The sequence below is a fragment of the Atractosteus spatula genome, chromosome 5, assembly GCF_055471065.1.
Source record: "Atractosteus spatula isolate fAtrSpa1 chromosome 5, fAtrSpa1.hap1, whole genome shotgun sequence".
In the NCBI taxonomy this organism is placed as follows: Eukaryota; Metazoa; Chordata; class Actinopteri; order Semionotiformes; family Lepisosteidae; genus Atractosteus; species Atractosteus spatula.
Genome location: NC_142710.1, coordinates 29,153,651 through 29,176,712, shown reverse-complemented (window position 1 = coordinate 29,176,712; position 23,062 = coordinate 29,153,651). Strand labels below are relative to the sequence as shown.

Below are 23,062 nucleotides of genomic sequence, written 5' to 3'. Positions count from 1 at the left end.
TGTAGAAATTACAATTTTTTACCTCTAACTGACTTTCTATGGTGTAACAAGCAAGTACAGTATACCTGTACACAGTCTTTCAGAACACACAGGATACAAACAACCAGATATTAATCAATAAATAACTAAATAACAGAATTGTGCACAATATACCGTTTTCTGTGAAAGCTAAATGTTTACCAAACAGTTGTATTGGTCTTCCACTGATGATCTCAAATCTAATGTTAAAGCCTTTAATTTGTTGGTCCATCTTGTTTAAAATGTGAGTTCTGGCTGCTAGTACTAAAGACTGTTCTGTTTTTCATCTAGGAAGTGAAAAGCTGCAGCAATATTTCTCTAATGACATCTTACACTTTTCCACCCATCAATTTTCTAACAACGTCTTCCATTTTTCAGGGTCACAGAGAAGTCCATCTTGGCAAGCAATGGGCACAAGACACCCTGGGCAGGATGCAAGGCAGCAATATTGACACCTGCACTACTGTGTCACCTTCTTCACACTTGTATTCTTTTTCATTTGTTCAACTACAACCCAAAGGTCAATATTTAATGCCCAGTGCAAGTATATCCGCAACGGTCTTCAAATGTAATGAAAGCGCCATACATCAGACGTATCGTTTTGTTATGAATTGTAAACAGATATGAAAGAAACTTGACTGGAACCCCAAATGTTTAAATGTCTATAGTACTGATCTGGTCACATTGAATGTCAACAATCACCACATCATCAAGTAACTGAAGTGATACGAAGAAATCATCTGTCTTTTTGTTTCTGTACAGATTGCAAAACGTTTTTTCCTGTCAGTAAAGGTTCAAGTTAAATGATAAACGACGGGTGTCTAATCCTGGTCATGCATGTTTTCATGTCTCTTTAAAGTAGCAGCACCTGAAGAGCCAGGGGAAGCTGTTACATCTGTGCAGTTCAACAAGTAACCACCTGCCTTCGCTGGTTAAGAGGGGTGTTGGAATGAAAACCTGTCAACACACCAAGACTGCACACTCCTGTTACAAATAAACACACAACAATTATTCTGTTACCATTTCCAGCTGAATCTGAGGCCAATAGGTTTTTAGTCACCATACTTGACTAGGAGGCCAACTGGTCATTCCAACTGACCTGATAGCCTCCAAACTGTTGGTATTATCATCCACTTTGGTAACAATGCCAGCTGCAGCATTATTCATGTCCTGCTCCTGCAATTCACCATCACATTTCTACCTAAAAGGACCTTCTTCACAAAAAATAAAGCACATGGCCATTAAAAATTGCAAAATATACAAAGCAGGTAATTAAGTTCTTTTATCAGTTCATCAGATAAATCAGAACGTATTAGCTTTCACAGAAGCAATATGCTGATGGTTTCTTTTGCTGATGTCTGCTTGCATTGTAATACTTCATGATGAACAGCACACCAGCATAATTAGAACACATTTTCATCCAAATGAAAGACTCAGTAAAGAAATGGAAAGGTCTGTGATAAGGTCAATCTGGAAATGAACTCACAATAATTGAGAAATTACTAATGTGCTGCAGGGTTTTTTTTAACACCGTGGAGCAAATGAACTGAGTCACCATTTAAATTCTAATCTAAACACAAACGACAGTCCTAGTGCAGTAATTTCACTTTCATATTAATAAAGGGTGAACTTTTCCACTGAATTAGAAACACAATTCCAAATACAAAGTATTACTTGATCATGTTCTTAGAACTACAGACTTACCAAACTAGTTCTATATTTACACAGCAGGTGCTTTCCTGAAAGGTGATGTGTACGTCAAAAAGACTTCTTCTTCCACACAGTGAGCTGAACTCCCTCATAAAAACAATTACACCATTATTCATGATAGAGGTTTTATAGTTCTACTACTGTATGTACAACGTGAAAGAACGTCGTCAGTAGTGGCTGGTGAAGGGTGTGGAAAACACAGGAGTCCTGTGCTCACAGATGTTCAGACTGGACTACACAGTTAATACTGTATGTTAGCCTTCTAAATGTCACTTATTTAGTAACATAAATCATTTTTCTCTTATTTGCAGTAAGTACTTAGCGGATCACAGTAGTTTGTTTTATGGTTTTATTGATTTTTCTCTGCATTTTATACCATATAAACATAAGGAGTAGTATGTAATCTTGTGGCACGTTGTGCAAAAAACACAAAGTAACTATGTCAATCAAGAACTACCTACAGTATAAAGGATACTGTACTGTAAAGTGTTAATATAGGGGGCAGAGCGGTGGCACTGTGGCTAAGGATCTGCGCCTGTGGCTGGAAGGTTGCCGGTTCAAATCTCGCGGCCGGCAGAGGAATCCTACTCCTTTGGGTCCTGAGCAAGGCCTTTAACCCCAACTGCTCCAGGGCCGCCGTGTAAATGGCTGAACCTGCGCTCTGACCCCAAGCTTCTCTCTCCCCGCCTGTGTGCCTGTGTGTCTCACGGAGAGCAAGCTGGGCTATGTGAAAAGACAAATTCCTAATGCAAGAAAGTGTATATGGCCAATAAAGTGATCTCATATAGGTCTTGAAATAAATGTTATTATTTGACAAAGTAATTGGCCCTGGAGACTAGCACTAGAAGATTCTAATGTGGCAGTATCCTGGAAAAAGCTTTAACATGACATTACACTCGTTGGATTTCAATATCCCAGAGAGCACAGGTTGGACCCATTCCTTAGATTTCTGCTGATGGCAGTGACTGGCTATTCCACTGTGTCAGTGGAAGTGAAAGAGCGCTGCCCCTCAGCTACATGAAACACATTTAATCATGCCATCAAAGGCCAGTCCTAATTCCATTCTCCTCACACAGCCGCACAAAATTAACTGACAGGCGTGGCAGCAATGCACTCAGGAATCAAAGATGAAAGTGTTCTGGAGGCTGTGCTGAGATTAAAATCTTTTTTTCCATCACAGGTGAAGCAAGAACCGAACAGTTCAGTTAATGAGGAACGTGTGTCTAAAATGCATGTGTTAACTCTAAATAGGACATATGTGAATATTTTAAGAACAGGAATACTCAATACAGCATTTCCCAAGATAACATGAAATTTGCAATAAAATGACAAATACCATGTTTTTCTACAGAAGCTTGTGTTAACCAAGTGAACAGTGTATGGCCTACAAATACACTGCTTGCCAGGAGTGAACCGCATCTATCAGTCTCTAGTGGTTTATGCATTATTTGTGCAAGGCAATCGTTACAGTAATGGTTATATATTCCTGTTATTTTTGTTAATATCGAGAGTAGTATAACAGCCTTTAAGACAACACAAATGGAGGCAAAAAACATATATACAGTGGTGTGAAAAAGTGTTTGCCCCCTTCCTGATTTCTTATTTTTTTGCATGTTTGTCACACTGAAATGTTTCAGATCATCAAACAAATTGAAATATTAGACAAAGATAACACAAGTAAACACAAAATGCAGTTTTTAAATGAAGGTTTTTATTATTAAGGAAAAAAAAATCCAAACCTACATGGCCCTGTGTGAAAAAGTGACTGCCCCCTAAACCTAATAATTGGTTGGGCCACCCTTAGCAGCAACAACTGCAATCAAGCGTTTGCGATAACTGGCAATGAGTCTTTTACAGCGCTGTGGAGGAATTTTGGCCCACTCATCTTTGCAGAATTGTTGTAATTCAGCCACATTGGAGGGTTTTCGAGCCTTAACCGCTTTTTTAAGGTCATGCCACAACATCTCAATCGGATTCAGGTCAGGACTTTGACTAGGCCACTCCAAAGTCTTCATTTTGTTTTTCTTAAGCCATTCAGAGGTGGACTTGCTGGTGTGTTTTGGATCATTGTCCTGCTGCAGAACCCAAGTGCGCTTCAGCTTGAGGTCACGAACAGATGGCCGGACATTCTCCTTCAGGATTTTTTGGTAGACAGCAGAATTCATGGTTCCATTTACCACAGCAAGTCTTCCAGGTCCTGAAGCAGCAAAACAGCCCCAGACCATCACACTACCACCACCATATTTTACTGTTGGTATGATGTTCCTTTTCTGAAATGCTGTGTTACTTTTACGCCAGATGTAATGGGACACACACCTTCCAAAAAGTTCAACTTTTGTCTCGTCAGTCCACAGAGTATTTTCCCAAAAGTCTTGGGGATCATCAAGATATTTTCTGGCAAAACTGAGATGAGCCTTTATGTTCTTTTTGCTCAGCAGTGGTTTTCGTCTTCGAACTCTGCCATGCAGGCCATTTTTGCCCAGTCTCTTTCTTATGGTGGAGTCATGAACACTGACTTTAACTGAGGCAAGTGAAGCCTGCAGTTCTTTGGATGTTGTTGTGGGGTTTTTTGTGACCTCTTGGATGAGTCGTCGCTGCGCTCTTGGGGTAATTTTGGTCGGCCGGCCACTCCTGGGAAGGTTCACCACTGTTCCATGTTTTCGCCATTTGTAGATAATGGCTCTCACTGTGGTTCGCTGGAATCCCAAAGCTTTAGAAATGGCTTTATAACCTTTTCCAGACTGATAAATCTCAATTACTCTGTTTCTCATTCGTTCCTGAATTTCTTTGGATTGCAGCATGATGTCTAGCTTTTGAGGATCTTTTGGTCTACTTCACTTTGTCAGGCAGGTCCTATTTAAGTGATTTCTTGATTGAGAACAGGTGTGGCAGTAATCAGGCCTGGGTGTGGCTAGAGAAATTGAACTCAGCTTTCCAAAGATGTGATAAACCACAGTTGATTTAAGTTTTAACAGGGGGGGCAATCACTTTTTCACACAGGGCCATGTAGGTTTGGATTTTTTTTTCCCTTAATAATAAAAACCTTCATTTAAAAACTGCATTTTGTGTTTACTTGTGTTATCTTTGTCTAATATTTCAATTTGTTTGATGATCTGAAACATTTCAGTGTGACAAACATGCAAAAAAATAAGAAATCAGGAAGGGGGCAAACACTTTTTCACACCACTGTACATACTGTATTTGCACAACCTAATTCTTCTTGCCTAAACAATGAAAATGTAAAGTACACTGCACGTGAAACTGAGCACTTCTCAGAAGAGGTTCAATGCTGGAAAAATAAGCAAAACAAATCAAAAGGTAATTACAGGAGAAATGACCAATTCTTTACTTTTGTATAATAATATAATACTTTTTTTCAAGAAGCATATGCAATTGCACACATATATTACACAACAAAACAAAAAGAAAGTGGATAAAACACTGCAAACTGACTTAGTAAAATTAAAAGTAGAACTAAGTTACACATTAAAAGCCTTAGAGAAATGAGTTTTGAAAATGTCCACAGATGTAGTCTCTAATGGGACTGGGCATTAGGTTTCAGATAGAAGGCTCTATCACTGTTCTACCACGTCTGCTCTTCAGCAGAGAAAACTGCAAACTCGTGCTTGAGAACCATGAAATATTTGTTTTCTTTAGACATTTGAAGTAAGAACAGTTTTTAAACACTTATCTTAAACCTCTTTCAGAACTTTTATTATTTTCCCCAATGGGACCTTCTCTCTCATACAGAAATACATAACAGGCTGATTGCAATTTTGTCACAACTACTGTAAGTATTAACCCTGAGTAAAAATCTTCACACAGGAGTAAGTCATACAATACTTTCCCCTTCTTTATTCTTGCTGTTCTTCTCAGAAGAGCTCCTTCAATGTGAAAGCTGCAGATTATACACACAGCAGCCATCTCCTAAAGATCATCTGACAGAACCTGTTTTTACCTCAGAACATCTTGGAAAGATAAATGTTTTTCCTTCTTATAAATGGCGTTATGGAAATGTTTCATTTTTCTGCACTCAGGAAAAGAAGAAAATCTTAATTATGTGCCAAGAAAGGAAACAAACTGTAGGGCTTAGATGATTTACTTATTTTATTTAAACAAATTCCCCACCAGTCATTCTGCCTTTTCACATTTAGACTGCTCATTTGCATGTGAGTCCAATTCAAATTAAGGATAATTACCAATTGTATAATATTAAATTACCATAGCAACATTTATTGGTTTTGAGGCACTGCAGGTTTGACTGATGTGAGCTTCTCCTCTCATCACAGAAACCTCATTCCTTACTAGTGCAGGTATTGTGAAACACAGAGCACATTGCTATAATAATGATTATTGGAGCAATTTCTATGCCACCGAGGACTGAATTTCTGTATCAGTAGCTCTGCTTAACTCGGATTCACACCCGAGATTGTGGAAGTAAAAGTGAAAGGTAGGGTCAAACAAAACATGTAAACATTTCTTGAGGGCTGAATATTCTTGTCATGGATTCCAAATTGAGTTCTTATATACATGTGCAATTCTTACAATTTAGTTACATTGTAATTCTTTGATCTGCTGTACATATTGAACACGGCCTTTTATGGATAGTGTTAGAATGATGATTGAGTGCAGTACAGTAAATATAGCATCCTGTAAAGAAATCCTAGAACTGTCTCATTTAGACCAATTGAATAATCGAAGGATTGAGAACAATACTCCTGATGGACCAAATTAGCACCGAGACACTTCTTGTAGACATGCAAAGCTGACTAAACTAAGCCTCCAGAGATACATTTGTGTATGAGATGTATTTACAGTATATTCAAAAGTTCTCAAATGGAAACTATGTCTTTGTTAATCTGTAGCACTAATATTTTGCTATTTTCTCCTTGAAATGTGTTTCTTGTTGGTATTTAATGGTAAATTAATGTGTCAGACCGACAAAGTACAAGATGAAACACTGAACACTTAAGTAAAAAACAGAAAGGGAATGTGGCTTGCAATTTGTATTTTTTTTTACATTTTCTAACAATACAATAGTAATAATCTCACAATTTATGCTGAAGTAGACCACAAAAGGCCTTTTAGGTACGGTTTCACCTTTGTGGGCATTAAGTCTAATACATAAGACAAAATTTACAAATGAAGCACAGAACTTACTATTTGACCTACCATGCTTATTTAGCTGCTAGTAGCTTACTGATCACAAAATCCCATTTTTTTTCTGGAAGCTTCTCAGAGACCTGGCTCCATTAACATGGCATGGCAGATTGTTCCAAAGCAGGCTTTGTGTTTAAAGGAACCTCCTGCTCCAACTTCCTGAATTCATTTCATCATAACCGTCATGTTCTTGATTTGCTGATGATGATAAAGTACTTTGGGTTCACTTTGTGTAGACTGTTCAAAACTTTGAATATTGGATATTATTTTAATACAGAATACTAATATCAGGTTAAAGCATTACTATTCAGGTAGTTCATGACAAAACTATATGACTGTACTTGTTGGATCCTATAGTGAAATTCAATAAGAAATCACACCTACCTGGGGTAGCAGAATACCAAGTAGAAGTCCCGCCATAATTGTGTAGTTGTCCAGAAACCAGAGAAAGACTGCGTCTGTGCAGCCCCGTACATGGATAGTAGTCAGCAAATCAAGGCGCTGCACAGAAAGAACAGCAGTGTTCCTTAAAATACACACTTCTCTAAAACTAATGATTAGATTTGAGCAGCTACTGCTATCTAGAGACAACCAAGTTTTGCAAGTCTTTCAGTATTTGTACTCAACCTGCTTTAGTAAAGAGGCTAATTGTACAAATGAAATGTATTTTTATATAAGCATTGGCAAATAATAACAACAACAATATAATAATAATGATAATAATAATAATAATAATAATAATAATAATAATAATACTAATAATAATATGCTGTAAACTTTTCCCATGCTGTAACTTTCTTGCACCATCCAACAAGATTTCAGCGTATGCTTTTTTATATGATGAACTTAACTGTAAAGCAACAACTGCAGGTACTTGTACAAAGACAGCTATTCTTATGCAGTAATTCTTTTTAATAACTTACAGATACGATTTCCATTTTCAGCATGAGTGACTAATGTTAAATACACTTGTCCTGGAACGCGGGTATCAGTGGTCAGTCCTTCTGCTGAGCTGTGATATGAGGTTTAGCCCTCATTTTTAGCAATAGTAAGCTTTTGCCTTGAAATTTTAAATAAACTACTACAGTGATAACAGCTGCTGGATGCTATAACATATTTAGCTTTCTATATGAAGTTCTTACATTCTTTAGAGTTTTTGTATTGTAAAATCATCATACATAACCTTCCTCAAGGCATTTCTCTGTGAATTGGTTAAGAAACAGCAGATTCCAAAGTTACACTAAGCGTGTATACAAGAATTGATTTTGCATAACTAAAACAAAAAAGGCTCATCTTACAAGAAGTATTTTTAAAAAGTAAGATTATCACTTCTCCACATATATTTTCCTATTTTCTTACTATATAGAGGTATAGTAAACTATATTATTTTTTTTATAAGAGGTAATGACATAAAAGAAGTAATAACACTACTATTTGCTAATCTGAAAACCACATCAGACATATTTGTCAATTCATGGAATTAAGATCCAATTTTGGCTAATAGAGAATTAACCAGACAATACAGTCTGGGGATAAAGAGTGAGGTAGCATTAAAAAAACAATAGGAAGAAATGACTGGAAATCATTTGGTCCAACGGCATTATTTTCCCAGGAACATTCTTAATGAATGAATTAAATAAAGATGGGATAACTTGCATTTGGAATGCTTTTCTGTATTTATGACACCTTGTATACAGATATATCCCATCTCTTCTTCTGTATTTGATAAGAGTACCCTTATCTACATCTCCACAAGAACCTTAAATTGATGTAATGACCTGAATGAACTTTGCTTAAACCACAAGAAATTATTTTCCTTGCTTACAATAAAATCATAGCTTGATTTAGAATTTGCTAGATTTGCCTCTATTACAGCAAACTACTACCAATCACAAATGTTAGTAGTATTCCCCTCAAAACGATATGAACAATTACCAAACAGATTATTGAATCCGTAATGAATAGTCTCACCTCTTCTTTAAGGACTTTGTATCCACAGAGTGTGTTGACAACTTGCTTTGGCTGCAAAGACAGAGAAACCAAAAGCCTTTGAATGATTCATGCATTTCTTGAACAATTTTTTATTGATTTTGAATAGAAAACCTCAAAACAGAAAACATAAACATAAAAAGGGGGCTAAATCAATGTTTCAAAAAGGAGAGTAAGCATCTAGCCACATTGTCACAGCTGTTGCACTAGTGAAATGTAATCTAGCAGTACTGAATTCTGTAAGAACAGCTTCTGAAAGCAATGGGTATCTCAGTCACCACTCGGTCTCATTAAATGCTTTTTGTTTAAATTAGACCTGCAGATAAAAGACATTGTGCCTAAAGGCACAGCAGCTTGGGAACTGTCATTGAGACAGGGCAGCTTAAGGCTCAACGGCACAGTCACACCAGTAACATTCAAAAGCACATTAGTCATATACTGTACACCCAAAAGCTCTCGATTACAGGACACTCCCAAAAACACACAGGTAGCTACCGCACACACCCATAGCGCATCTGTGACAGAGGGGATCGGGAACAGTCATCTGGAATGATTCGTGTATGTTTGAAGACAAGGATAGATTTGTTTTCTTAACACTCATCTCTCACAGCTCAATGTTAAATTCACAATTTCTAGCCCCCTATATCTTACTGTTTGCATCAGTTCACCCTGAATGGAATATCCTTAAAATACATCAGTCTAGTCATTCCAGCTGTTTATTCTGTCCACCGATCCAATCCTACACACTCAACAGTTTTGATTTAAAATATCCATTCACTTCTTGGGAATTTCAATACCCAAAACTGGAGATGGTGTCTTGGAACAGTGCTCTGCAGGCTGAGAAAATTGGGATGATTGTACTGACGGACCCACATCCTGTTGGAAAGCAGAAAACCTCTACTGTCAGCAGCAGTCACGGAACAAGACTGATAAATATTTTTGTACTGCCTAGGGATGAGTACACAAAATTGCGTTATTCAGTTTAAGAAAAAAAACTGACACCAGGTAAAGGAGCACCGACAGAAAACATAATGTTTAAATAGAGTTAAATATGGACTCCTGGATAAGAAGTGTCAGCAAAAAGCAGACCTACTCCTTAAACCAACTAACGGGTCTTCAGTGTCAACAGTGGAGCACCCTTTAAGACCACAATGAAGATGTGTTGTGTAAACTTGCAAAACTGGGTTAAAGAAAACAGGTTCTTGGTAAACAATGGACAACGTAAGCCTTGTTCCTGGAATTCAAATCAGCAAAATAGATTTCCACTCTCTTTCATGCGTTTTACCTCCAAGAGAATGAAAAAAGCCAATCAAGGATGGAAGGAGGAAAAAAACTATGTTAATCAGCCTGGGGTCTTGTGAAAGAAGGCTAACAAGGTTTGAGAATATATTAACATTAAACAAATTCAATACAATGCTGTATAATATACACGTAAGCAGACACTGCAATCTGCCTACAGGGAAGAATCTCACAGGACAGGCATTCTAGAATATTACATGGATACGATTTTGTAGCCTCTAAAGGAGCATTCTAATCCACTGCTACATCAAAAATGATGCCTAGCCAGTCAGTCAAAAATGTGAAAGATTTTTTCAATCCCAAATAAACACGAGCCCTTTAAAAAGAACATGATCTCCTGTCACTGAGAGGAGATTGTTTAGCTGATGGTTATAAAAGTGTTTAGTAGCTGTTACAAAGTAATCAATCCCAAATAATTCAAGTAAGGTAGCTGGCTAAGCATACTTAGGCTGCAAAGGAACAAGTAAAGGTTTATTCCACGCTGAAAAGAGGAGAAAAGAAACACAACGTTTTGGCCGTGGAGCCTTCTTTGGGTGTTTGTTTCTCTTCTTCTCTTTTCAACGTGAAATAAACCTTTACCTGTTCCTTTGAATCCCAAATAATGACTAAAGAGTTCATCTTTCAGCAAAGTCAGAACAGAACATTGCTGAAAGCTGATCAGCACTCTATTAAGAAAGGAAAAACTTTAGGCTGGTCAGTACCGTGCACTCTAAATATTTCACACTGCTTCCTTCTCTCCTCTGGGTTTGTTCTCCCACCTACCAGTTAGGGTCACTAAGGCTACAGATTATTCTGCACTGTCCTTGTCATGGTAAGCACACTCTAAATGCAAGAGCTTCAGGCTGTGTGAGTTCTGTATAAAATAACACATCCATTTGAAATTGAACCACTAAAGATGTCACCAGCAAATTCTCGCAACACTTTTACCGAGCATTTACATTGCCTACTAATGAGCATCTTTTCTATGTAATAAGGGTGTCAGACATACTGTAGTTGGGAGGGCCACAGAGTCTTCTGGCTTCTGTTCCAGCTAAACTCTGAGCTATGAACAGTAATTAGTGTAATTCCCAAATTAACTGGATACACTGAAGATGCTGTATCAGCAACAGCATCTTTAAAACTATCAACTGTGAAATAATACGTTTGATTAAGAAAACGATTACATTAGGTCTCCAGTTATAATTAAAACAGAGACACTTTGGCCCTGTGGGAGCTGAGCTTGATACCTCTGCTGAATAGCTTTACTATTACCTGAAATGCAAGATCAACTTTGAATACTGAATGTGCATTCCCACACACTGTGATAGCTTTTTATAGAGATAGAGTTTATAGAGTTGGTAAACTTATTTATAAAGCATTTATGTTAGTATATTACTTTTATAAAGATGATAAAATACAGTAAAATATCACACTAAATAGAACCAGAGTAGCACTCTGATTGAACTGTGTGTCTGACTACCGTGGAAAGAGCACGATGAACATGAGATGCAAAGCCACAGTGATATTTACCCCTATGCCCCAGGTGACTGCAGACGGTACTAAACTACATCAAAAAATCAAATATGTCAGAACCCCAGTTTGCCTTATACAACAAATTGCATTGTGAGTCCATAATATATCAATATACCAACACAGGTCGCAGTTTGGTATCAGCTATTCAGTCGGTAACTTTCTCTATTCTTTATTATTCTCTATTATTAGTCAATATTCTCTATAAGACTATTCTGGGGGAAAACTAAGGAGTAAAACTTAAATTTGCTCTTAAATGTCAGACATATTATTTGTTATTTAAAGTTCAATTGCTATCTTATTAAAAAATTCCTGATATTTTCATGGTAACCTTATTCCATGTTGATAGGAGCCGCAGTTATTTAGAAGCCTGATGCTAATGTCCAGAGATACTGTAAAATACCAGTGTCTGAAACCAGGAATCATTCCTTAGGGCGTCATCTGGAAAGAAGTTTTTAATCCCGTCAATAAACTTCATAACAATAGTGCCTGGATAGCCTAAGGACATTTTTTAGCTCTTAATCCTTCACTGTGTTCTTGTAACGAAGAGTACCTGCAGCCTAAGGATAAAAGAACATGACTCACAACACCATGAAGTGCTCCTGATACTAAAAGACCTTTAACAAACTCTAATTTGGGATTAAAAATGCAAACATTAGTAACCCATTCTATTTTTTAAATAGCACTTTTTACCAACAAAGAAAGCTAAGCTAAATTTGCAAAATACTGCATTGTAAAGATTTTAGAGGGGAATCAGCTAATGTAAGAATGATTCTGTGTCCTGAAAATATAACACTTCTACAGCAACCCATTTAATTTTACTCTTACCAGTCCCTGGAAGTTGCTCAAATACATCTGTAAAACACCACAAACATCAATAACCCACCTTGAAGTTCTTAGAGGATATAGACAGAACAGCAAAATAACGTGAGGTGGCACTGTCTTTTGGAAGGCTAGTGGAACCATATCTCAGCTGTAAAAGATGGACTGAACTAGTACAGTACTTTCCAACCCTGGAACATTCTTCACGTCCTGATCTGTGGTGACCAGCTGAAGCTGATGGCGGCAGGACAGTGATGCGTCAAAGACCTCAGCCATGACCTGGCTTGGAGGTGGCTGTTCCCTGAGTGGGTCATCAAGCACTTGGCTTGAGGCAGGTATGGTAGCAGTACCTGCAGCTGCCCAGCCCCTTTTAGGATTTACACCTCCAACATGCAAAGGCAGAACTTGTGACATGAAGAATGGTGGGCAGACAAGACAAATACATGGCCTAATGATATCCAGTTTCTTCACTGCCAGAAAGGCTGTTTACAGCTCGAGTACCCAAGCACTAGTCCCTTTTGTATCTATGGATGGGGGAGGCCCTGATCAAGGAAAGGGAAATAGTGAATGTCCATTGGGCCAATAACAGAATATTCAGTTCCATCCTAAACACCCAGTTAGACAAGCGTGGAATTCTGCCAACATGTAACGGGGTGATAAAAGCCATCAGACAAGCGAAGAACAACAAAGCAGCAGGGGGATGTTACATTTTAAAGTGAGCTGTACAGGATCTCACTGTTCATGTCCCAGTTATATAAATCTGGAGTGAAGAATGAAGAGGTTATCCTCAAGGAAGGGGACAAATCCAACTGGAAATCACACAGGGCTCCCTCTGCAAGATCAGGCTCCTTACCCAGAGTGCCACCGCGGGATCAGACCATCAAGAAGCACGGCTAATGAATAAGCTCACCAGCCTCTCTGCTTATCGCTCTTTGACTTGGTCTAGGTGTTTGACTCTGTGAAAGATCCTCCTGAAATATGGATGTCTTTCAAAATTCATTCTTTGGGTTATATCTTGTAAACATCTCACCTTGGTCAACAAAAATGCCATTAAGAATGAAAAATGTTCAGTATTACTGGCACATTACCTATCCTCAGCATTTTGTGCAAGTTTCCAAGCTAAGAAACAATCAACCTCCACAATTTGAAAATCTTTTCTTTGGAGCAATTGTTTACTCTACCTCATACTTTTTTCACACTTTAATTTATGGTTTGTAAAATTGTACTTTATCAATGGATATTAAGCCAACTGTTAATATATACTAAAATATACTGAGAGGCATTTAAAATGTTTTAATGTTATTGGCTTCATTACCCATTTGTTCTGTTTTTAAAGTCTCTTTTAAAAGTATGGTACATTACAGATGGAACAGGATACTGCAGCTTCTACATACAGCCACAGGGTTAGGGTTATAAATCAGACTGTGTTCAGGAGGATTAGGGCTTTACTTCTTAGAGGCTAATCATCTGCAGTAGAAGTTAGTTATCCTCACATTTGTACTAGCTAAGGTCAGAAACATCATAATTAAATTTCAAAGATTTTTCCTTTGATGAGAAATAAATCCTTGAGATGAAACCAACGGTGTATCCGAAAATCTATAATATCTGTTAGAAACATTGCTTTTACATGATAAAATTAAACAGTGATGGTTTTGCATGAGGTAATTATGGATTTCAAAGTCAAACTGCATGACAATTCATCACAACATGGCCATCTGCTTTTCATCAATCTGAGGCATATACTACTTTTGAAACACTGCATTAGAGAGGTTCTGAGCCTTTTACCACATTGATGTTTATCAAGTAGTGAATGTTTAACAATGTTAAAACAAGCAGCTTTAGAAACAGAAGAGATGTCTACTGAATAAACACTTCACAACAACAACACAAAGATTTCTCTGGTCTATTTTTAACATTAATTTTTTATATTATTTCACTTTAATGTGAAATTCAGACCAAACTAGATGTTAATCCATCTTTTCTGCATCACATCAATTACAAAATTGAAACCAGAACCTTAATTCCTGTAATTCTCCTTTAAAAACTGTCATGTGTTTCAAAACAATTGTTTTTACTCTCTAATAAAATTAGTTTAAATTAACAAACAATTCCTGGATTTTATTATTAAAATCATATAATCCATCTGACAAGAGAGGTGGAAGCTCAAATCTACCTTCAGCTTCAATGGTGTGACAATATCTATACAATATATGCGCTTGCAGTGCTGCATCTTGAGCAAAGTCAGATACCAATAACCGTTCCATACTGTAGCCCATTGCATCTGCAGTAGGATTTGGAGCAATCACAGCAACTCCTACATTCCATTTGTAACCTAGCAATTTGCTGCTTCTGCAGTGCCCTTTAAGAAGCGCATGAACTTGGATAAAGAATGTTATTATTACTCTATTTTAAAATACTTCACACTAGGTTTCATGAGTTTTCAATACAGCACAGTAACTTGGATCAGATTATTCAGATGCACATCTGTTACTGGGAGGATTGATGAACCAGATGGGGAAAAACTGCATAGTTGCTAGGTGAAAAAAAAACTAGAATTTATAAAAGGGCAATGCAATTAGTTTTTTTTCAAAAAAGCCCTGGCTCATACTGAAAATATTGGAAATAGCTGTACTCATTTTACACTCTTAAAGGCTGCAGTGTTACTCACAAAGCTTTTCATACCAAAGTACTGTTAACAAAATGGGAAGTCAAAATTAGTTTTGACATTAAACATACAATTTTGTTACCATTTTAAGGGCAGCGTTCATTCCTGTTGCTTTTAGAAACAGAAAGTTGTGGGAAAAAAAGATGTTCTGAATAGATCCTTAGTAATTCTTAATGCTTAGTGATTATCACCAGTAGAGAAGTTTTATTTTTTTAATAATAAAATTTAATTGTACTATTAATTAATTAATGGATAATTTGACATCAGTACCACCTTGTAGCCTGATCCAGTCAGATCTCGGGAGCTAAGCCAGACTGGGTCTGGTCAGTACGAGTGAGGGAAACCTCTAAGGGAAGTCAGGCTGCTGCTGGATATGGTGTTGAAAGATCAGTAGGTGGCACCCTTCCCCATGGACAAGAAATTCCAAACCCATGCCACTGTATGGTGAGGTGACAAAAACACTGTATTGTAGAAGCTACAATCAAACTACAGTCTGGGGGTACAGCATAATCTGCATACACAGAGCAAAATCAAAAGTCCCTTCCAATTAATTTTAGCAGCAAAATTACTCAGAATTCTTTGATATAGATTATTAACCTATTAAGTACACCTATATTATTTGAATAATACCTTTACTTATTTACTGTTATTTTTCTTCTGTTTGTACTGAAACATCCCTTGTTAAGGTATTCGAATGGAGAGCTGCTTCAGCTTGTGTTGGCTGAAAAGGAACAAGACAAGGTTAATTCCATGCTGGAAAGTAGAAAGGTCTATTATTCAGCTGTTGAGCCTTCTTCAGGTGTGTCACAGCTTCAGACACTTGCTTCACAGCATGGAATTACACTTTACTTGTTCCTTGTTAAGGCAGTTTGCTGATTGTTTTGGACTGGGGGTCGATCAATATTAATTTCTTTCTGAACTTAAGTGAAGGGGTTTGTTTTGATACTGTCAATCAGTGTATCCTACTGAATCACATGGAAATCATCCAGGCAGCACTGGTACCTGCCAGTGCTGAGGTTTCCATTTGGCTCGCAGGAATCAAATTGTAAGGCCTGGTTGCCTTCTATCTGTTTTAAAACTTATTTAGGGTGTTCCACAGGACTGTGTTCTGGGACCTTTACCATATAGTATTCACATATTGACTCTTAGTTACAGTTGTGGACTTCGGTTCCTTATTGATATTCAGATTTTTTGTAGCCCAAATCAGATATTCCTCCTGTCTCAAAGAAGGCAAATCAGTTTCATTGATGAAAATGTATTCAATCATCTTACTAACATTTAGGTTTCTCCTCAAGTATGTACATTCATAATTTGAGTTTCTGTTTATATAGTTAGCAGCTATGTAATTATTTTGCCAACATTTGAAATCAAAATCCAACTTTGGTTTTAAACAGTACAGTGCAGCTCCAGTTTAGAAGCATGTTTGCTGAAGATTTAAATTTTTCAGTTGTTATTTTGCTGTCAGGGTGCATTTTCAGTGGCTGCACAGACAGGAAGCTCCGAGACCAAAGCAAGGCTAACAAGTACTGCATCTTAAAACAAGGCTTACTCTTTTTAAAGCATGCAAATGCAACACTTATTGAAAAGCTTCAAAGAAATATTTATGAAACTCTGTTTATAAAATACTGAAATGTTAGCATTAGTGCAACAGGTATTATTGCAGTGGCAGTGCGAAATGGGACTACATAGACAGGCTGGCATCAGAAGCCATTACTGACTAATCCAGTAGGAGTCTACCCTTTACTTTGGCCTACACGTCACAGACCATGGAGCAAAGCCAGATCATGTACAGTTGAGCATGACTTGTTAAGTGCTTTTTTCTGAAGGTTCTGTAAAGCACTGTAGAGGTCTCTCAGAACCGACAACAGGAAGATAACATGTGCTGTCAACAAACACTCAATCAGGGTTGTTTACAAATGTGGTTTAAATAAAAAAACAAACAATTTTGTATACAATAACATATCTGATAATGTACTGAGACAACTGAATTAACTGCTTACATTCTGTACAAAAGAAAAAGATTAAACGGCTTCAGCAGTAGAAAAACAGTTTATTTCTTTTCATTCTTTTTGAAGATCATCCATCTTGAAGGTCTCTAAGACCTACATAGACCATATGTTCCTCCTTAAAATTCCTCTTATACCTGTCCAGTGAATCCAAACAAACTACGTAAAATGGCAGGAAAGGTTAACTATAGGCTTGGGCAGAATAATACGGACTTTTAAGCGCTAGGGTCCATCTTCTGGATGTATATATTACAGTAGGCCTGATAAAAATATTGTAGAAAAAGAATGCAGATGTTATCCCTGTTGAACCATTTTATTTAGTATTTCGGAATAATCTGCCATTGGTACATTTACTCTGAGATGCAGTTAGATTTGGTCTCCCTAGCCTTCTGGTAATAGCTGTGAAAGACATTGATTGCCTAAGGTGATGTGACATTAAATGTGGCTCAGTATAATTATGGATTTCATTAATATTTGATATAATATTTTATACCTGATTAAAACGTAATTTTCTTTTTCAAGAGTAAATTCTCCACTATTCCTTGCAAGATGCTAGTCAGTTAACCACAATTCTTGAATTAATGACTTTTCTTCAGAAATACAATGGTTTTATTTAACACAAATAACAATTATCTGTCAATCACGTTCTAGAACTAAATCAAAAGCACTTTTACCCAGTGGTACACTAATCCTGTCCTGGAGGACCGCAACATCGGTGGGTTTCTTTCTCTGCTCTTAATGACCTAATTGAGCCGATTTAACAAGATTTAGAAAACCGTCTGGCTCTACCGACCAGAGCAGTCAACATGGTGGCAGAGCAGTCAGGTGATTAGTGTTTGCTGGCCCACAATCCTCGGGTCCAGGTGGAATTCCTTCTGAGTGGAATATGCACATTGGCTCCAGGTTTGTGTGGATTTTCTGCAGGTTTTTCCATGTTGTCCCATTCTCCAAAGACATGCTGGGACCGCTAAGATCTCTAAATTGTCCCCATGTGCTTTAGTGTGAGAGTATGTATGTGCTGTGAATGAAGCCTGCAATGGAGTAGTATTTTTCCAGGGTATAACACCATTTGTACACTACCCTTCCAGGATAGGACCTTACCAGTACTAAGATCATTTCCGATAACGGACAGATGGATTACATATAGTAGACTTAATTTACTTTAGTTTCTTGAAGATATAAATCTTATAGACAACAACTGACAAACTTAAGTGTACAGAGAATGTATCTAGGATTCTGATTTTGAGTCTACTAGGGTGAAGTGTGACGGGCACTTCTTGGGAAAACGAAAACAGACTCTTTTATATAAACCGCTTTGGTTTATTCAAACATAAGAGTGCCATCTAGAGAACGAAACGTTTGTAGCAGAGTAAAAAATACAGCGCTTTTTATACACAACTGTGCTCCATATTACAGAAACTAGACCAACTGGTCCTTGTCACGTGGAGCATTAGTTCTTTCAAGCACACAGGCCTTCTAACGTGCAGTCACATGCTTTAACAACATTTAAATACATGGTTTATATAAAATGACGAGTAAATCAGTCATTTCTTTACTGTTAATTATTATCACTAAGTATTAACAACAATTTAGCTTAACTGTATTCGCTTCCTGGTACACAATCTAAGAGCCTCCTTTTACTAACTGTTCTCAAAGATGTGCTTCAATGGATTCGAGATCGAAAACAGGGATAAAGGCAGTTTCCCACCTGGAAACCTGGAAAATGGTCTTAGTGTCCATCCTACTGTTGAGATGTTTATTCATTACTGTTTAGCAATGAATAATGGCTTTTATTCATTGTGCCAGTCAGGAGTCCTGGGACTATGTACAGGAAATATCTAAACCATTAAAAAAGACAACTTGAATATACAGATCCTTTCTTCTAAATTAACTGTGATTGTGATTTAACACACTTAAAATCACAGCACACTTCAAGGCCAATAATAATAAGACAATTATCTAAACTTGGTATGCCTTATGTAAATGGTCACAGACTGTACGAACAACAGCTAGATAACTATGTGTCTACTGTATTTTTCTGCCCTTAACTGAGACTTGTGCGATACGTCACTCTGTCATACCGTGGTGTCGATGCAGCAGGTGTAGGGGACTCCACAGGCCAGCGGTCCAGGTGCTGTGCAGTTGTGATACATGTTTACCTCCCAGTCTTTGTAATCTTGCCCACCACAACACTTGAACTGCAAAAAACACAAAAGTGAGACATTCAAATAGGGCACCTCGAGCCACAGTATGAAAAAGTCTTCTCAATACGCCCACCAGCATGTTCATAATTGCACTTTTTTACTGCAAACCATAATTAAATGAAGAAGAAGCAGTTATTACTACTACACCCATCCATTTTCTAACTGCTTCTTCCAATTTGCTATCGCTGGGGAGCCAGCAAGCAAAGGGCACACTGCAGGCTACACCCTGGACTGGAGGACAGCCCATCACAGGGTAGACACAAGCACAGACACGCACACACTCACACCAAAGCCAATTTTCCCAGAAGCCGATCAGCCTACCAGCATGATTTTGGACTGTGGGAGGAAACCGGAGCACCTGGAGGAAACCCATGCAAACATGGAGAGAACATACAAACCCCAAATGGATACAGTAGCACCCCAGATCTGGAACTGAGCCCCAGCACTGTGAGGCAGCAATGCTAAATACTGCGCCACCATGCAACACACTATTACTAGTACACTTTACCCTGAATTCATCAGTTCATCATATGTTTGAACTGATGGCTAAAGGGGACATTTACATTATTATTTATTACCGATGCAGTGTTGGAGCCATTAAATGCAAAGGACTTCAGGCAGAAATAGTACAATATTGGTTAAATGGTACAGGAAGGTGATTAGTTGTTTTTCTTCTGTAACGCTTTTAAGATTACATCTCAGAAACTCTCCAAACATTAAATTTGCATCAGAAAATACAACAGTCCCCAAGCATCCCAAAACAGGCCTGGCTCTCAGCATTTTAAAAATGTACCATTTCAAATTGACATACAAGGAGTTCTCTCTGAATTGAACTAATTTTCTAGACACAGCTCTTCTTTGAAGGTGCAAAAGCTGGAATACAGTGCACTTGTTAAAGGGCTGTGGAAAGTAATAATGAACAATTTCCCATAACCCTGTTAGTAAAAAAGCACATAGTTGTCTTTCAGTCATTACACAAGATAGTGAGGGTCACAAATACCTGTGAGTGAATGAGAGCTCTGGTCTTTTCATCCTCTGTTAGCTAAAAATTCTTATATACTGTAGCTAGAGAGGGTGATACCCACAGGAGATTTCAGTGTGCCATTAAAATCACATTTCACTCATGCTAAAAACAGCAACAGAAGACTGCGTTCTGTGCTAACTGAACACATTCTCCTTCAAAAGATGTCATTCTTAGTGGGGCTCTTTTCTAGGTGTTAGGAACTTAATCTTCGCTGTAGTGTCAATAGGCTGTACTACTGCTTTTTGAGAAATTTCTCAAAAATTCTAGATGCTATTCATTAACCTCTTCCATCCTTCTGTTTTTCACATATCCAGACAATCAGTGGTTAAAGCACTGGTAGATAAGGGTCTAGGAGAAAATGCATTTTGAATATAATAGAGCTTTCATGATATAACCACTTTCATAGGTCCCACAGTGTTTAACAGGAGCTTTTAGACATTTGCATAACTTTTTAATGTAACCTTTAGCATGTCTGGTATAAGTATAACAGCTTTTAAACAATTCTGTTTTCTTCTGCAGAAATAGAAACTTATAAATAATAAGAATCTAGCCATTTAATCTGCCCTAAAAAATACTATATCATCAAATTGACAGGCTGTTCACAGGGTTAGGCCGTCATGGCCCAGTGCTCAATGACTGTGATGTTCTGTTTGATGACAATGCATTTTAGTGCCACTTTTCAGTTCTACTTCAAAGGTAAACATTCAGTAGCAGTTAAATGAGATAAAAGGTGCCGTTCAAATCCCTTGGAAGCATAGGTAATGAAGACTGAGTACAAGAGCTCAACACCTGTTGAGCAATAAAGAGAAAACTCTTCATTTTGCTTTAGGGTGGAGGTACTGAGTGACACCGGCTTTCCACTGTTCTGTTGAAAACTGTAAGGCGGAAACTGAATGGAGAATTACTACATTAACTTTTTATAGTCTTACATTCACAAACAATGGAGTTTCCATGTAGTTTTGCAAAACTAAAACATGTTTCACACTTAGGAAAGGCCTTTCAACAGGGCATCTGATTCATTTTAATGTTTTTTTTTCATGTCTGCTCCACTAGATAAGAATCATTCAATAGGTTGCCCCTGTATTTTTTTATAATTTTATATATTTTTAATTGACTAATAATGTGAAGAAAGTCCAATACACCATCTATACATTTGTTAATAAATGCAAGTTTCTAATCTGTTTTATGAGTAAATGAATTGAGCAAAACTTTGATTTGCCGATTAACCACACAATTAATGTAAACCGGGGTAGCATTATTTCTAAATGAAATTAAATAAATGAAAATGGTCACCTACTCTACTAAACTCTACTTAATACGTCCACTTACCTCATTTAAACCCTTTCAGGTGAAACCGCTTTGTGGGCTCACAATACTTTCTGCCCTGATCAGGCATTTTTTAGGAAAAATATTAATTTAATGAATATAAATATTTTAAGATTAAAAACAATAATGTCTTTTTTGATCATTTAGAATTTTAAAACACTTGGTTTAATAATACATAATGTACCGATTATTTTAAATTAGTTACTAAATTTTAAATTTTAAATTTAGTTAAACCTGTGTTATAAAACGTGCTGTGTTAGAGCAAAAATCTTTCTTGCACAACTATGATAAACTGAAGAAAATACTACATGCCAATTTTAGTAAGAGTTGGCTTCACATTTCATTCCAGCATGCTAAAACCTGATTAGAGTAAGGATAATGAGAAACTGCAGGACAATTTCCTACACCGTCATTTGTCATACAGTACCATAGGTACCTTAATTACAGCTGAGCAATTTCCAATTAAAACTCTTCCTGGTCTAATCAGAAAATTGCATGTGTTCCGACAACAGTGTGTGCTTGGAGGTTTGAAGCAACAGTTCTTTATTGGCTGATTTTAATGCTACTTTTAAAATACTTAAATACAGTAATATACTGTCTAGATAACAGACCACATTAGCAACATATATTTTAAGCAAGCGAAGAAAACAAAATAATATTTCTTAAATGACAAGACACGAAATGCTCAAAAAATAAAACAAAAAAAAAGTTAAAAATATGAAATGTTTCATAGACTCAACTCCCTTCAAAGTAATGATAGCACTGGTCAAGTGTGAAGCCACCTGAAATTAAATAACTGCAGTATTTACTTTATAGAAATAGTTACAGAATAGGTTATAGAAATACTAAGGTCTGAAGCAATTTTACATTATTGCCTTTACATGAGCTAATCTACACTAGAGAATAAATGCAGAAACAGTTTCCAAAAACAAGTGTAGTTGGTATAAAAATAAAATCAGTGTAAAATCTGAAATACGTTTTCAGCCGTCTTGGAAAAGAGAATGACATTACATGGTTTTATGATAATGTACCCCCCCACCCCCATTCACACCTGGAGTGTGCTGGGGACCTAAAATCTAAGAACTCAGAACACACTATGAAAAGGAACAATTCAGCAAGGATTATTTTCAATGTCAGCACACCCTGAGAACACCAGAAATTAATCCGGTAATGGAAAATGGAGGTCCACCAACACCACTGTGCAGACGAGGATAATGGACTAAATGTTACTCTTGGCAGAAATTAATAAAACAAAGAAAAAGCTGTATAGAAGTGTAGAGTAAAGCACACATATTGCCCAACATCATTTGGCAGTACTTTTTTTAATCAA

General features: G+C 37.1%; 1 protein-coding gene across 1 annotated transcript in view; it reads right to left on the bottom strand.

The window, feature by feature from the left end:
* Nucleotides 1–23,062, bottom strand: part of tspan15 (tetraspanin 15) — a 67,301-nt gene that overhangs the window by 4,071 nt on the left and 40,168 nt on the right. The window contains exons 5-7 of the mRNA XM_088916175.1: nt 19,260–19,376; nt 8,860–8,910; nt 7,273–7,389 (exon numbers count right to left, since the gene is read on the bottom strand). Coding sequence (XP_088772301.1) covers nt 7,273–7,389; nt 8,860–8,910; nt 19,260–19,376 — 285 coding nt within the window. The remainder of the gene's footprint in view (nt 1–7,272; nt 7,390–8,859; nt 8,911–19,259; nt 19,377–23,062) is intronic.